The sequence below is a fragment of the Sceloporus undulatus genome, chromosome 2 (assembly GCF_019175285.1).
Source record: "Sceloporus undulatus isolate JIND9_A2432 ecotype Alabama chromosome 2, SceUnd_v1.1, whole genome shotgun sequence".
Lineage (NCBI taxonomy): Eukaryota > Metazoa > Chordata > Lepidosauria > Squamata > Phrynosomatidae > Sceloporus > Sceloporus undulatus.
This window is the reverse complement of record NC_056523.1, coordinates 49549685-49563732: the sequence shown is the minus strand read 5'-3', so window position 1 is coordinate 49563732 and position 14048 is coordinate 49549685. Positions and strand designations below refer to the sequence as shown.

The following is a 14048-nucleotide window of genomic DNA, read 5'->3' as shown; positions in this document are numbered from 1 at the left end:
TTCTGTCCAGCATTCAGCTGCACGCATTATCACATCCACCCACCACTCTGACCACATCTCTCCTGTGTTGGCATCTCTTCACTGGCTCCCACTCCTTTTCCGCATTCAGTATAAGCTCCTGCTGTCAACGTTTAAAGCCCTCCATGGGCTGGCCCCTCCCTACTTATCAGACCTTATTTCCCCTCACCTTCCCACTAGGGCCCTCGTAGTCAACGGTCTGCTGTCCCAGCCCAGGGGATTCTTTCCTTGCCCATCTTCGGATTTGCCCCTTTGAACCTTCTTCCCCTGCGAACAAGAGCCATCACTTCCTTAACCAGCTTCAAAACGGAGCTGAAGACTATCCTGTTCAGAGAAGCGTTCCCAGGCATTGCATAATTGTCACTTGCTATTTGATGTTCTTTTGTTGTCTGTTTTATTGAATCATTTCCTGTATTGCTATGTATTTTATATGTATTATCCTACTAGACAGGCCCCTTCCCCACCCCCACTCCCTTCTCCTTTTGTGTCGTGTCTTTTTAGAGTGTAAGCCTGAGGGCAGGGAACCATCCAATTAATTAGATTGTATGTACAGCGCTGTGTAAATTTACAGTGCTTTATAAATAAAGGTTGTTGTTATTATTATTATTATTATTATTATTATTATTATTATTATTATTATTATTACTATTATTATTATTAATAATAGAAAGGCTGTCCTTTGTGCATTTGTCCTAAAACTTACTAAAGTTACTGTCCAGTAGATGGCAGCAGATGGTTGACTAATGATATGCACAAAGTGGGAATACAGTTTTATGTCTTTTGAGTTTTGACACTCATGTAAAGAGTAGCTGCATTCAGTTGATAAGAGCATCAGATGGAAAACAGTCATGAAATTGAAATTGATTTTTAAGACCTTCTTCTGTTTCATGTCCTGTAAGAAGAGAGAACACAGTCACAGAAGCTAGGAAGCTTCTATGTGAGGAAGCAATATTTTTCAATGGAATCTCATATAGGATGGGGTAGGGATTCCTTTTGGTACAAATGGTTGTTGACCCTCATGAAAGTCATTTGAGGCCTGTGACTAGTGGTGGATGGAATCACCACTCCACAATCTGAAGAATAAGACTTTAGAGTAAGCTTGTACAGGATTGTAATGCTGCTACTGTGTCTGTCAACTATTTATGAGAGTGGCTGGGAGGCAATTAGGTTTGAACTGATTGTTTGTTAGCTGATGTCAAGGTGCTTTGGAAATTAGGCTGCATGAAACTGGCCTATGAACTCTTGCAGCCCAGGGATTGCATGTTGGTAACCCCTGATCTGTATTAACTGGTAGAAGCTCTTCAATGTTTCAGAGGTGGGTTTTATGCAAACTTTCCTGGAGGTGCTAGGGAATGAATATGGGACTGCCAAACTACAGCTGTCTCCCCCCCCCCCCCCAAAAAAAAAATCCATCAGGGACAGGTTCTCTCATACCAGATCAGACCATAGCTTCAGTATTCACTGAAACAGCTGTATGTGGATATGACACTTTCAATCTCCAGTGTGCAAAATAAATGCTTTACCACTGAATTGCAGCCCCTCACAATCTCCTGATATATCATTGCATGTTCCTTAGTATTCCTGTGTAAATTTCAGTTTTGTATAATCAGTTTCAAGAATTGGGGGAAATTGCTTTTTAGAACTTCTCAGGCTTCAGATGCTCCTTTTCAGCTGCTAAAGCCCTTCAGAGGTCTGACTGAATCTCCCAATGAACAAAGTTCTTTCCCTAAAGGATCCAAGTTAGAAGGTTCTCTCCTGTTATGACAGAAGAATGGTCAGTATCATATAGAACATGCCACATTGCCACAACTTCCATCTGCTAATGTTATGAAACATCATCTGTGGTGATAGTGAGTAATTCTACATCTTTTCCAATAAAAGCATCTTGATAATAGGTTTATTTACTTTATCTTTTTTTTAAAAAAAAATCACCCTAGTGCAGATATGGTTTGAGTGTGTGTGTGCATGCGCATGAGCATGTATATTCAGACATCTTCCATGTTATTTCCTAAGTGGAAGAAGAACCAATTAAATGTGCCTATCAGGTGTTGTGGACAATGGTTGTTGTCGATGGTATTTCTTATCTAAGAGATTTCCACCATCCAAACACATCAATGTGATCTCAGGATAACTAACTAATCCAGCAGTGTTTGTTGGGTTCTGTAATTTCTTGCAAGGTAGGGTAAACTGTGAAGTAGTAACTAACTCCAAGGTCACTCAGTGCTTTCCATGGCTGGGTGAGGATTTGAAATGGGGTCTCCATAGCCCTTACCCAGTACTCTTTAATAATAATAATAATAATAATAATAATATGATTTATTTATAGTCTGCCTTTTCTCAAGGAATCAAGGCAGGTTACATCATCTTGAAAACCATACATTGGAATAGAGTAAAATATCAGTTACCATTGAAACAAATTCCCCTCAACCCCCCAACCAAATTTTAAAAAATGCAGTCAAGGAAGTAGAGTAAATAAGAACATTTAACCATTATATTCTACTCTTTAGAATGTTATAGCACAGTTATGTATTAGGCTGAATAACAATAGGCTGCAATGTTTGGAACATGACTGCTGAAAATTGAGCTGAGCTGGTTTTGGATGATTGTTTTTATGATATTTGCAACACAGTGAATAATTCTAGTATTAGAAACAGATGCTTTATACTGAGTCAAATCTCTAGTCCCTTTAGCTCAGTATTCCTAGCACTGACTGGCATCAGTTCTCCAGGGTTTCAGGCTGAAATGTTTATAACCCTATTTGAAGATGCCAGGGACTGAACCTGGAATCTGCTGGGACTCTACCACTATTCTGTGGTTCCACAACTTAACTCTTCACTTAAGGGGTGAGTATTTCTAATAAAGGAGGGAGTGCTATCAACCTCTATAGAACACTTTCCTTCCAGAATAAAGTCATGAAGTCATTTTCAGGACCAAAAAAAATATCCCCTCTGCCTCTGTCATCTGGAGAACATCTTTTTGAAACACTGATTCATAATGGGAGGTGCTGGCTTTCCTTGGTAGCATTTTGTATTGTATGAAGAAGGGAAGAATGAGAATGGAAATAGCAATGAATAACTTGAACAAAGGTAGGCCTGCACAAATGCAACAGTTCTCCCAAGCTGACTTATGTGAGGAGGCTGAACTTAATTTGTCATTCCTCGATATCAGCCCCTAGCCTGTCATAGAAAACTGAACTTACCCTATATACTCATGTACAAGTTGATGTCGTGTATAAGTCAAGGGAAGGTTTCAGGGTCAAAATCCTGGATTTTGGTATGACCTGTCAATAAGTCAAGGGTAAAACTTAGGGGGCTATAGAGAAGGATGGAAAGGGGGAAATACCACTTACGTCCCTCCTCCTCCTTCTCTGGACCTTTCCCAACCGATTCCCAGGTGCTGCAGGAGAGGTTTTAACATCGGGTTGAGAAAGGAAGCAAGTGGATTTAAATGGAGCATTGTTTCCATAGGAAGCAAGGTGGAGACAGAAGTAAGTGGTTTTAAATGAAGAGGTTTTTCATAGGAAGCAAGGTCTTGCAAAAGGGACTGGAGAGATGGTTTTAAATGGAGAGTTTTTTTGATAGGAAGCCAGGTCTTGCAAAAGGGACCAGAGAGAGAAGCTACTGGATTTAAATGGAGAGGTTTTTCCATAGGAAGCCAGGTCTTGCAAAAGGGACCAGAGAAAAAAAGCAAGTGGATTTAAATGGAAAGTTTTTCCAACAGGAAGCAAAGGCTTGCAAAATGGACTGGAGGGGGAAAGCATTGGTGATCAGACTTGCTTGCTTTAGGATCTTTCTAAGCACTACTGATGTATTGGCCCTTATATAAGTCTACTCAAAATTTTAGGGTCAATTTTGGGGCATACATTTCTTAACTAATAGTCGGTACATAAAACTTAGACTGGCAGTTTATTAGCTCCATCTGAAAGTTTACTTTGTAATTAAGAAAGTGCTTCAGTTGCCTTTTCTAATTAAATCAAAAGTAATTTATTTGTTACACTTGGAATGCCTAAGACGGTTTTTATACTTCTCATTGTTGAATGTAGGGACAATAAAAACAGGCATGGCTGCTTGTGCTGGGAAGTATGAATGCCCCCTAAATCTCATGTTATAATGCTCACAGTCTTTTCAATAATCTATGATGGTTCAATTTGCTTCTCATTCTTTAAACCTATTTAAAGAATATCAGAAGTATATAAGTGTGAAACTCAGGAGTACTGGCTTACTAGAATTGGTCTCATAATCCATTAATGTACTATATAATAAATTTTAAGAAAGTAGAGGCTGATCCATATATGTCTATATACTGAATTTTAAGGAGGTAGAATAATGAGATGTAGTTTTCTTTCTCCTTCTGCATGTAAATCCCACTTTTCCACCACATTTTATTCTTTTTTTTGCAGCTGGACCATTAATCTCATACTGCAATCTTCAAATCATAATATAGAGCTCAGGTCTTATACATCTGTCATCTAAGGAAGACAATGCATAAACTTGCACAGATTTAATTTTCTAGTTAGTCCAATAAAATACATTGTATCTCTGCTGAAGCCCAGTTATGATTTTAAATGAAGAAAGATCAAGGACAGCTTAACATGTGACAACAAACTGCACATTAATCAGTTTTATTTCATCATAATATCTTGTGGACTATAATCCACATCCTCAGATGCATGGAGTACAGCCTAATAGAACACAGAGAGTCATTTATACAAATGCAAATGGGGGGAAGAATGTGGAATAGATTAGAAATGCAAAACATGATTATGGCTGTGGAACAAAGGAAAATTAAAAGGAGGAAGATAAATAGGGGTACACTAAGAAATTCCAGTCTCTCAACATAGGTTTAAACAGAGATAGTGACTTTTTAAGGACTCTAAAACTCTTGTAGAGCACAGTAATATGCTGATTTTCATTCAAGGATGTGTATACTGTATATCCTCTCTTCCATCTCCAAGAAAACTCTCTTCTTGTTTTGTGACTATGTCTGACTATTTTTTCTAGTTCTGACCTCTACCAATTTAGCAGATAGACAATATACAGATTTTTCTCTGCCACACATGTATTCATCTGTTCATCTATACTCAGATGTAAATGTGTCATCCTCCTTTGTCCTTTTAACTATGTTGTGGCTAAGACCAATGTAACTGTGCAGTTCACTCAGTTACCATGCCAGTCTGTTTTGCATTTCTGTTACATTCCACATCTCCCTCTCACATACAGTTGTGACTAACATCATCAATTTTTTTCTCCTTTATTATTATTAACACATTTGGCTGATGAAGAAGCCAGTAGAGATTTGAAAGCTTGCAATGTATATTTTATGCATTTTGGTAGGCCTAAAAATGGTATCACTGTTTTGTGGATTTTGTATGTTACTGTACTTTGCTATATGGCCAACATGGCTACCCCGGATATGTCACATACAATTGGTTATCTTTAAGATGCAACAAGAATCCTCTTTTTAATAGTGAAACAAACTTAACATAATTATCTCTCTGAAAAATATTTTAAAGAATTGCAGAGATTTCTTTCAACATTCTTCTCCTTCTTTAGATCTCCTTGCATCAACTACAACCCATGAGTGACCACAAGGCTGACTCTAAGGGTGACCAAAAGAGTAACCCAAAGAGTGAACAAAAGGATAGCCCCAAAATCGAGCAAAAGGCTGAGCAAAAGGATGAACAAAAGGATGATACAAAGAAAAACCTTGATTATGAACACATTAAAGCCAAGGCACCAAGAATTTTGGCTGAGATGGTACATATGCTTCTCAGATGGCAGAAAATGGGCTTCCATGTGCCACGGGGTGTCAAGAATATATTTGAGTTCACATGGGATGAGCTCATGGTATCACCACAAAGGAAATCCTTCACTGGTTTATATTGTCCCATTGTCAAATTCCTTCCTTTCGATGAGGCTGACTTTTCTTCCACTGCTACTTCCAGAGCTCAAAAGGTGCCCCCCTCTGCCTCAATGCCAAAGGCCAACTATGTAACCCCTTCATTTGAAAATCATCAGATGCTCCTCAAGTTCCAAAAACGATCAGTCCATCTCTTGACTGAATTGCTGAAAGTGAAGATGAAGATAATGATTGATGCAGTTGCTGGTGAGATCACCTAAGTATGCTTGCTTATATATATGGGATATGTGGAAATCCTGAACTGAAACAGGCAAAAAGGTTTATCCTCCCTTGGGTATGATAATGGTGGAAGACAATACACATCTGCAGTGGACATGCAGGTGTATGCAGTATTCACTACAATCTAGAACCCTGAAAAAGTAGTGTTTTGCTGTTGTGGACTGCTGCATATGTTTACAGAAGCATAATCATATGAGTATTGGCATGTTTCAGACTTATCAACTGAATGTGTGTACAGTTCAGAAAGAATCTGCGACTATGTGTGCATTTATAATGTGTGTAGACAACAAGCTGTATTGTCTGACCAAGGCTACCTTTCAAGAATCTAGATCATTTTGAGGTACAATGTAGAGAGGTATATTTTTCATTAAGTCTATGGATCCTTTATGGAGAAATTCAAAAGAGGGCAATACAGTATTATCATAATTCATATTGAGATCATTATTCCAGCAAACAGAGGAATAGCAATAGTCTGGCAGCTGAGAGAGCAACTCCACTTTCCCACCCCAGCACCGATTATGAGTGAGGGCAAAATAATAAAGTAAATTTTGCCCTCACTCTGGACTGTCTTTTTTTTTTTTTTTTTTGCTTGCTCATTAATGTAATTATATAGTTACATCTGATTGGCTATTTGTATCTTGCCACATCCATTGTACAATCACCGGCTTACTAGTATTACTGAAGGAAAGAGAAGAAGCCCTAAATAACCAACTAACTATTCAAAACAATGACACAGAAGCAGAACAAAGAGAAAGATTTGCAGAATCTTTTCCCCCAGAGAACATTTTACTGCAATACTCTAAAAGCCCATGGTACACCACAAAATATTCAAATATAAACATTAGATATAATCTCAGTTATGGGGAAGCAAAGTGCAGCCTGTGAATCACATGCAACCCCTGGACACAATTTTGCAGACCCTGAAGATTCCTGCCCAGGCCCCCAAGACCCCCATCCCCATTTTTTGGTGAGATTTTCAGGTGTTTTCCAAAACCAAAGAGCTGCCAAAGTGTGCATCAAGCCCCACAATCACCCGAAAAGAGAAAGAGCCAAAACACTTCTATTTTTGTTGGAGTCCTCCTCAAAAATGGTTACAGGAAGTAACTCAATGTCATTTCCAGTCACCATTTTGGAAAGGACTCAGATGAGAGCATATGAAAAAGATATGAGAGCATTGTCAATGGGGTCAGGCTTGTGAGGCTTGTGGGGACATCACAGGAGGGAAAACTGGCCTATATGCAATTGTTCACCTCTACACTTTGCTAGAGAATCTTTCTAACCCGGATTCTAAATTGGTTTCCCGTAATCCCTGCCCTTTGAGTATACTGACTAGGGCTGATTGGAGCCTAAAATCACCAAGTTCCCTGCACAAAATTTGCGCACATGAACAATTGCACACACTTGCCATTTTACTCACAGTCACCTTAATTATCATTGGACTATTACTATTTTTTTCAACCACCATATCTCTTTCCCAGGTCCCAGCAGTGAAGAGATTGCAAGGAAGCTTCTGGAAGCTGGTCAACAGCTATGCCCTAAAACCCAGGAAGAGGCAAGTGATTTCATGAGCAAAGAACCAAGGAGGAAAGGTCAGCAAAGTAACAGTGCCATCAGATCTCTGTACTCTGTGACAGTAGCCTCCCTCTACACTAAGATCTACTGTCCTCTGCAGCTAGATGTGCTTTCATTTCTAGGCAATTTGCATGTACCAACATGATCTGCATTAGCAGTAATGCAGTTAATATAGTAGAAAGATTAGCTAGATGAAGGCCATGTATTTGTATATATGTGAAGGTGATAGAATGGATACTATCATTTCAGACTGCAAGATGGGGAGATTCTCTTTTGAATTTGTGTGTCCACCTACTGTTTGGGAAGGTGCACCCTATAACCAACCTATAACCAACAAATACATATGCATCAGTAGAGGGAGTCATGCCCTCCAGATGTGTTGAAGTATGAACTTGCAGAACTCCTTAACTGTCAGAACAGAATATGGAAAAACAGAATGGTTCCCACTTGGCAAAAGGGTCAGGCAAGGCTGCATCCTTTTGCCTTATCTGTTCAAATTTCATGCAGAAAATATCATACAAATAGTAGGCTTGGACAAAGAAAAGGAGGAGCAAAGATAGGAAAGAACATCAACAATCGAAGAAATGCAGATGACACCATACTACTAGCAGAAAACTTGGACTTGGAACAACTACTAAGGAAGATCAAGGAGGAAAGTGGAAAGGCAGGATTACTGCTGAACATAACGAAAAAATAATAATAACCATGGAAGATCTATACAAATTCACCCTAGATAATGAGGAAACTGAAATAGTAAAAAAAGTGTCTGTACCTTGGATCAAACATTGATCAGAATGAGGATTTCTGTCAAGAAATCAGAAGAAGACTAGGAATGGGGAGGGCAGCTATGAAAGAACTAGACAAGATCCTAAAGAATAAAGGTATACAACTTAGGAGCAAAACAGATGGCTCCAAAGTGGCATCTTGATGACCACACTTTGATTGCTGGATTAGGGCTGCAGGAACCGCATGCCGTGGCCCCAATCTGCCATTTTTCCAGTCCAAAAAGAAATGACAAAATGCCGGTCCTTTTTGGGCTGGAAAAAAGCTGCCCTTTCTGCCACAGTGGTGGCTTTTCTCCGTTTGTGCAGCATGGCACGTGTAAACGCTCTGATGCCACCTAATGTTTGGGCAGCGGGGTGGCATGACACTGGCTTAGGGGCGGTGTTGGGGTGTCCGGCGTGCATACACCATGAAGCCGGTTCTTTATGCCAGTCTGCTTTTTTTGCCACATTGTATTAAAGTTACAATTGTACAAACCATTTCATTCCTCATCACCACATCTGGGTATTAAAGCTGGACAGTGAAGAAAATGGATAGGCAGAAAAGCAGTTCATTTGAAATGTGGTGCTGGAGAAGAATGCTGAGGATACCCTGGATGACCAAAAAGACAAACAAATGAGTTCTAGAATAGATTAAGCCTGAAACTTCCCTGGAAGCCAAAATGATTAAGTTGAACCTGTTATACTCTGGCCACATTATGAGAAGGCATGACTCATTGGAAAAGACAATAATGCTGGAGAAGGTGGAGGGATGTAAAAAAGAAGGAAGACTGCATGCTAGATGGATGGACTGTATTAACGAGGTCACAGGTATGAATTTGCAGGACCTAAGCAGAGCAGTGGTGGACAGGGACTCTTGGAGATGTCTCATCCAGAAGGTCACTATGAGTCGGGATCAACTCAAAGCCAGTTAACAAGTGGCCCTTGGTTCCTCTTCTGGCGATGGGGAGATTAGTTTGAATAGTTTGCTTCTCTGTAATATTCCTGCCCAGCTAGTAGTATCAGACCATGTTGGTGGAACTTCTGAAGAGGAGACCTAATACTTAAAAATATAAAACAGTATGAAAACACAGGAATGATACCGATTACAAAGCTCCTTAAAATAAATCTTAAAGCAATCTGATAATTTATTAGTCAGCAGCTTAATAAGTGAATTTAATAAGTTTTAAATAAATGTTGAAAGCTCAGGATTATTAATGGCATAATGCATCGCAGACTATTCCAGTGTTTGGGTGCCACCACATGAAAGGCCTGTTGCTTATATTACCATCGGATGGAACTCTGCAGGAGGCAGCATCAGTAACAAGGCCTCACCTGAAAACTATAGTGCTGTAATAAATCCCATCAATCCCCTAGGCATCATAGCCAATACAAATGCTAAGACTGCAGTCCAGTAGCATGGAGGGCTGCATTTTTCCCTTCCCTGGTGTGTTTAAACTAGGAAGACAATTGCCCAGGTAAATAGAAGTTAATTAAAGTCTTTTAAACAGATTTCCGAGAAGCAGCACTGTTTAAAAAACACATTTTTAAAAATTCTCCCCTTTTGTTAGGGGTCTTCAGTTTATTAAAGATATTTTCACCCTGGGTTATAGGGTGTTGGTTTATAAAGCCTCTTCAAATTCTGCTTCCACTGAATACCAAGCACTCAGGCTTAAACAGCACTAAAGGGGGGGGGGTGCCTTCATTATTGTGAGTGACAGAGTTTAATACAATTGTGCACACAGAAAAAAGGTAAAATTTCTGGAACCTGAAAAAAGAAGAAGGGGGAAAAAAGACTCCTGCAGAGTTATACATGTGCTTGAGCTGCCTTTTTGAGAGAAGGGGATGTCTTTGTAAATACATGATTTCCTGTTGAATTTGTTGATTTTAGTTTTGATTTTAAAAAAATAATGCTGTAATTGGATTGATTGTTTAATGGTTTGTAAATTTTTGTACAACATTATTTTTACTAGTTTGTTTTAATTTATATTGTAAGAAGTCTTGGGTCCCATAGTGGATAAAAGATGGGTAATTATTTATTTATTTTATGAAATGTAATGAAGCAACACACATGCCATCTGAAGAGCCCTTACCCTCACTATGAATTTTCAGTTCAGAGTCTGCCTAGTTTCACTACTGACTGTAATATGCCCTAATGATCGGCAATAAAGGCTGAAGGTTTTACCAGGTCCTGTATATTGATTTTGTCTTGAGGCTCTTGTAACCTAAAGAAACAATGCAAACACTGCACAAAGACTGGACACTTGCATACAATTTGGAAACCGTTCTTAATGAAATCCTAATCAATATGTTTAGGAGTGCAGTAAACAGTATGAGGATATTATGATCTCAGTTTTCACAGATGGGGAAAAATGGTGTATAGCATAATTGCATGGCTTGTCCAGGTCAAGAATTGAAGATCAGTAGTAAAATATCAACTTACGATGTGCCTGAATAAGTGACACCGAAGACCCTACTTTCTGTTTTTCTCCACCTATAATTAATTTCTGGCTATTCACTCCATATAATCCATAGTTCTCTCATTTAAAAAAAACACACAAATATTTTGAGTTCAAAAGCAATGCCTTTTAACCTCCGGTTTCTATTTTATTGAACAGGACGTGGTATAGTTCCAACAATACCTGCGATTCAGATTTCTTCCACCACCCAGCTTATACAGCAAATGTCAGTTTCTTGTCTTTGCTTTTCATTATCACTAAAAGACAGCAAGCAGCAAAAGGGCACAGGTAAATTCAATTTCTTAGAAATTATGGATTGGAAAAAGGCAAAAATTTGGATGGAACACATTGTACCTTATACATGAGGGACACCATTTAGAGGCTTGTAGAAGGTACAAGAAGAAACTTCTAGTGGAGGTACAATGCCTCCTTTTGGATTTGGGGCTCAATTGTAATCCCTATGTGATTAGAGGTGCCCTTCATGAATCGGCAAGACAGGTGCATAGTGCATAGTGTTGTTCTAGTGGGTAGTACCAGGGTTGCCATGTGAGCACCCCAGACCCTGAAATTTCAGGTCCAAAGCCTGAGAACTGGGGATGCCCCTACTGTTGCCTTTAAGCATGATGTGCTAAGCAACATGCATTAGGGATTATAATAAACATCAAGTTTAGGAAATGAAAAGAAAATCTGTTTTGAAATTTTAAAAAATCTTAAGTTTTCTGAGCTCTGAGTTGGACAAAAGGGAGGAAAAAACCACTCACCATTTGCCTGAAAGCATAGTGAAATCTCCTTCTTTGGCTGTTTTTAAGCAGAGGCTGGATGGCCATCTGTCAGGAGTCCTATGATTGTGTATTCCTGCATGGAAGGAGGTTGGACTGGTTGTCCCTCATTGTCTCTCTCAGCTCTATGATTCCATGATTTTATGCCCAGGACTGTTTTTAACACTTTTGCAAGCACTGCTTTTAAGATCACCTGAGAGTTATAGTCTAACTCTCAGTAGTCCTTGGTTTGAACAGTTAACTGCACACACCTGCTCCAAAGCAGTCTACAACGATAAGGTGTCAAAAACGTACAGATGATGTCATATTCAAAGTAACATCCTCACCCTGAGTTTCTTCCTTCATGCCCATATGGACAATTTTATCAAGATCTCTTTGGTGTCTCTTTTCATCCTGTGAGCACATTGGGACAAGAAAAGGTGTTAGGTGACAAGTAGCAAGTGAGTTGTGTCAGTCCCCCCTCCCCCCCAATTCATTTATTGAGCTGATTTCCTAACTGCCCTTGGGGCAACTACCTTTCCTAACTTTCACTTCAAAATATTTTTTTAGGTCTGCTTAGAGTGAAAGGTGGTGGTAGTTCTGTACAAGACAAAGAAAGTCAAGCAGATAAATTTGATCCATGCCCTCAAGCTAGGGAGAAGATCAGAGAAATTTGTCAACGTATGTAAGTATTTTCAAATGCTTAGGACAGAGGGCATCTCACACTTAATAAGAGGGCAGTATCACGGGCTACACTAGTACAGCAAAATCTTATTGCATTCACTCATGAGAACCTTACACTGAATCAGAATTCTGATCCATTTATTCTCAGAATGACAAGGATTTGGGTATTTGCTCACCTAAGCATCATTTTTGAAACCCATAGAAAATATCTGTGGCACATGCTTGCTATAATCCCATTTCATAAATGCAATCTCAATAAGTTATCTGTGGGAAGTGCGCAAGCAAGACATGAGTGCAGTCGTAGCGTCCTGCTGATGCTCCTTGGCAACAAATTGACTCAGTGGAACTGTAATTCCTCTGGTACAAGAAGTAATATATAGCTTTCTTCTCTGTCCATTAGTCTAATCCTCTTTTAAAGCTGCCTAAATTGGCAGTCATCACTAGATCTTGTGGCAGTGAATTTCAGTTTGTGTGCTGTGCTGAAGAAATATTTTACTTTGAGCAGAAAACCACAACATTTTGCTTCATATGGATCATCAAAGGCTCCCATATTATGACAATTGGAAACAAATATCTCCCTCTCCAGTATCAGCACACCATGCACAGTTTTATACACTTCAGTCACTGCTGCCCTTACTTGCCTTTTCCCTAAGCAAACCAGCCCCTAAGCTAATCAGCTAATCAGCTTTTCCTCCTAGGGGAGTTGTAGTACACATAACACTTTTAAAGGTCCACAAGTATGTCACTGAATAGGGATGAACAAGTATTTAGTTTCAGGTTGCTTTTGATATGAATCTATCAAAATCCATAAATTTCTTCATATTTGAGATGGAAGGAACCCTACATGTATCCATGTGTATGCATGTAGATCTTTTGTTTGTTTGTTGTGTGCCTTCAAGTCATTTCTGACTTAGGGCAGCCCTAAGACTGGGGTTTTCTTGTCAAGATTTATTCAGAGAAGATTTGCCATTGCCTTCCCCTGAGGCTGAGAGAATGTGACTTGCCCAAGGTCACTGAGTGGGTTTCATGGCTGAGCTGGAAATCAATCCCAGGTCTCCAGAGCCACAGTTTAACACTCAAACCACTACAGCTCACTGGTCCTCATACGTGTAGGTAGGTATGTATAATAAATTAACATGAAAGAAACAAAAGTGGACAGATCTGTCTACCCCAGGCTAAGGCCTTAAATGCTTAAATCTCTGGATTAAAATTGTTTTGAATTCAACCATGTTTGTGCCACTGAATTTTAGTGGCCATCTCTCCCCCCTGCCTCCCCTCTCTTTTGGGGGGGGGGTGGCAGGCTCCTGATCTTTAAAAAAGGTGCAAATAGGTCCTCTCCCTGGTCCTCTCCATGTCAGGAAGGACTATACCTATTGAGTATAGCCAGTACATTTTGGGGGAGGCATTTTTGAAGACTTCACCAAAATTTCTCTGCATTTGGGATAGAAAGAACATAATGTTTTAAAACATCAAATGCAGGAGAAAGCAAAAATGTCAGATTTCCCCTATTCCACTGATCAGTGAGAGTGGTGACTTCCTTATAAATGAGGTTGTGATTTTTCTCTGGGATTTATCCTGAACTTCAAGGGAGTTATTGAAGGTGTAATAATAATAATAATAATAATAATAATAATAATAATAATAATAATAATAATAAT

At 39.2% G+C, this 14048-nt stretch overlaps 1 protein-coding gene across 1 annotated transcript in view; it reads left to right on the top strand.

The window, feature by feature from the left end:
* The first annotated feature begins 1827 nt into the window (after positions 1–1827).
* The window catches only part of C2H3orf20 (chromosome 2 C3orf20 homolog), an 86208-nt gene continuing 73987 nt past the window's right edge, over positions 1828–14048 (top strand). Inside the window, exons 1-5 of the mRNA XM_042453978.1 lie at positions 1828–1868; positions 5571–6123; positions 7635–7745; positions 11108–11236; positions 12289–12391. Of these exons, the coding sequence (XP_042309912.1) occupies positions 5595–6123; positions 7635–7745; positions 11108–11236; positions 12289–12391 (872 nt within the window). The 5' untranslated portion in view covers positions 1828–1868; positions 5571–5594. The remainder of the gene's footprint in view (positions 1869–5570; positions 6124–7634; positions 7746–11107; positions 11237–12288; positions 12392–14048) is intronic.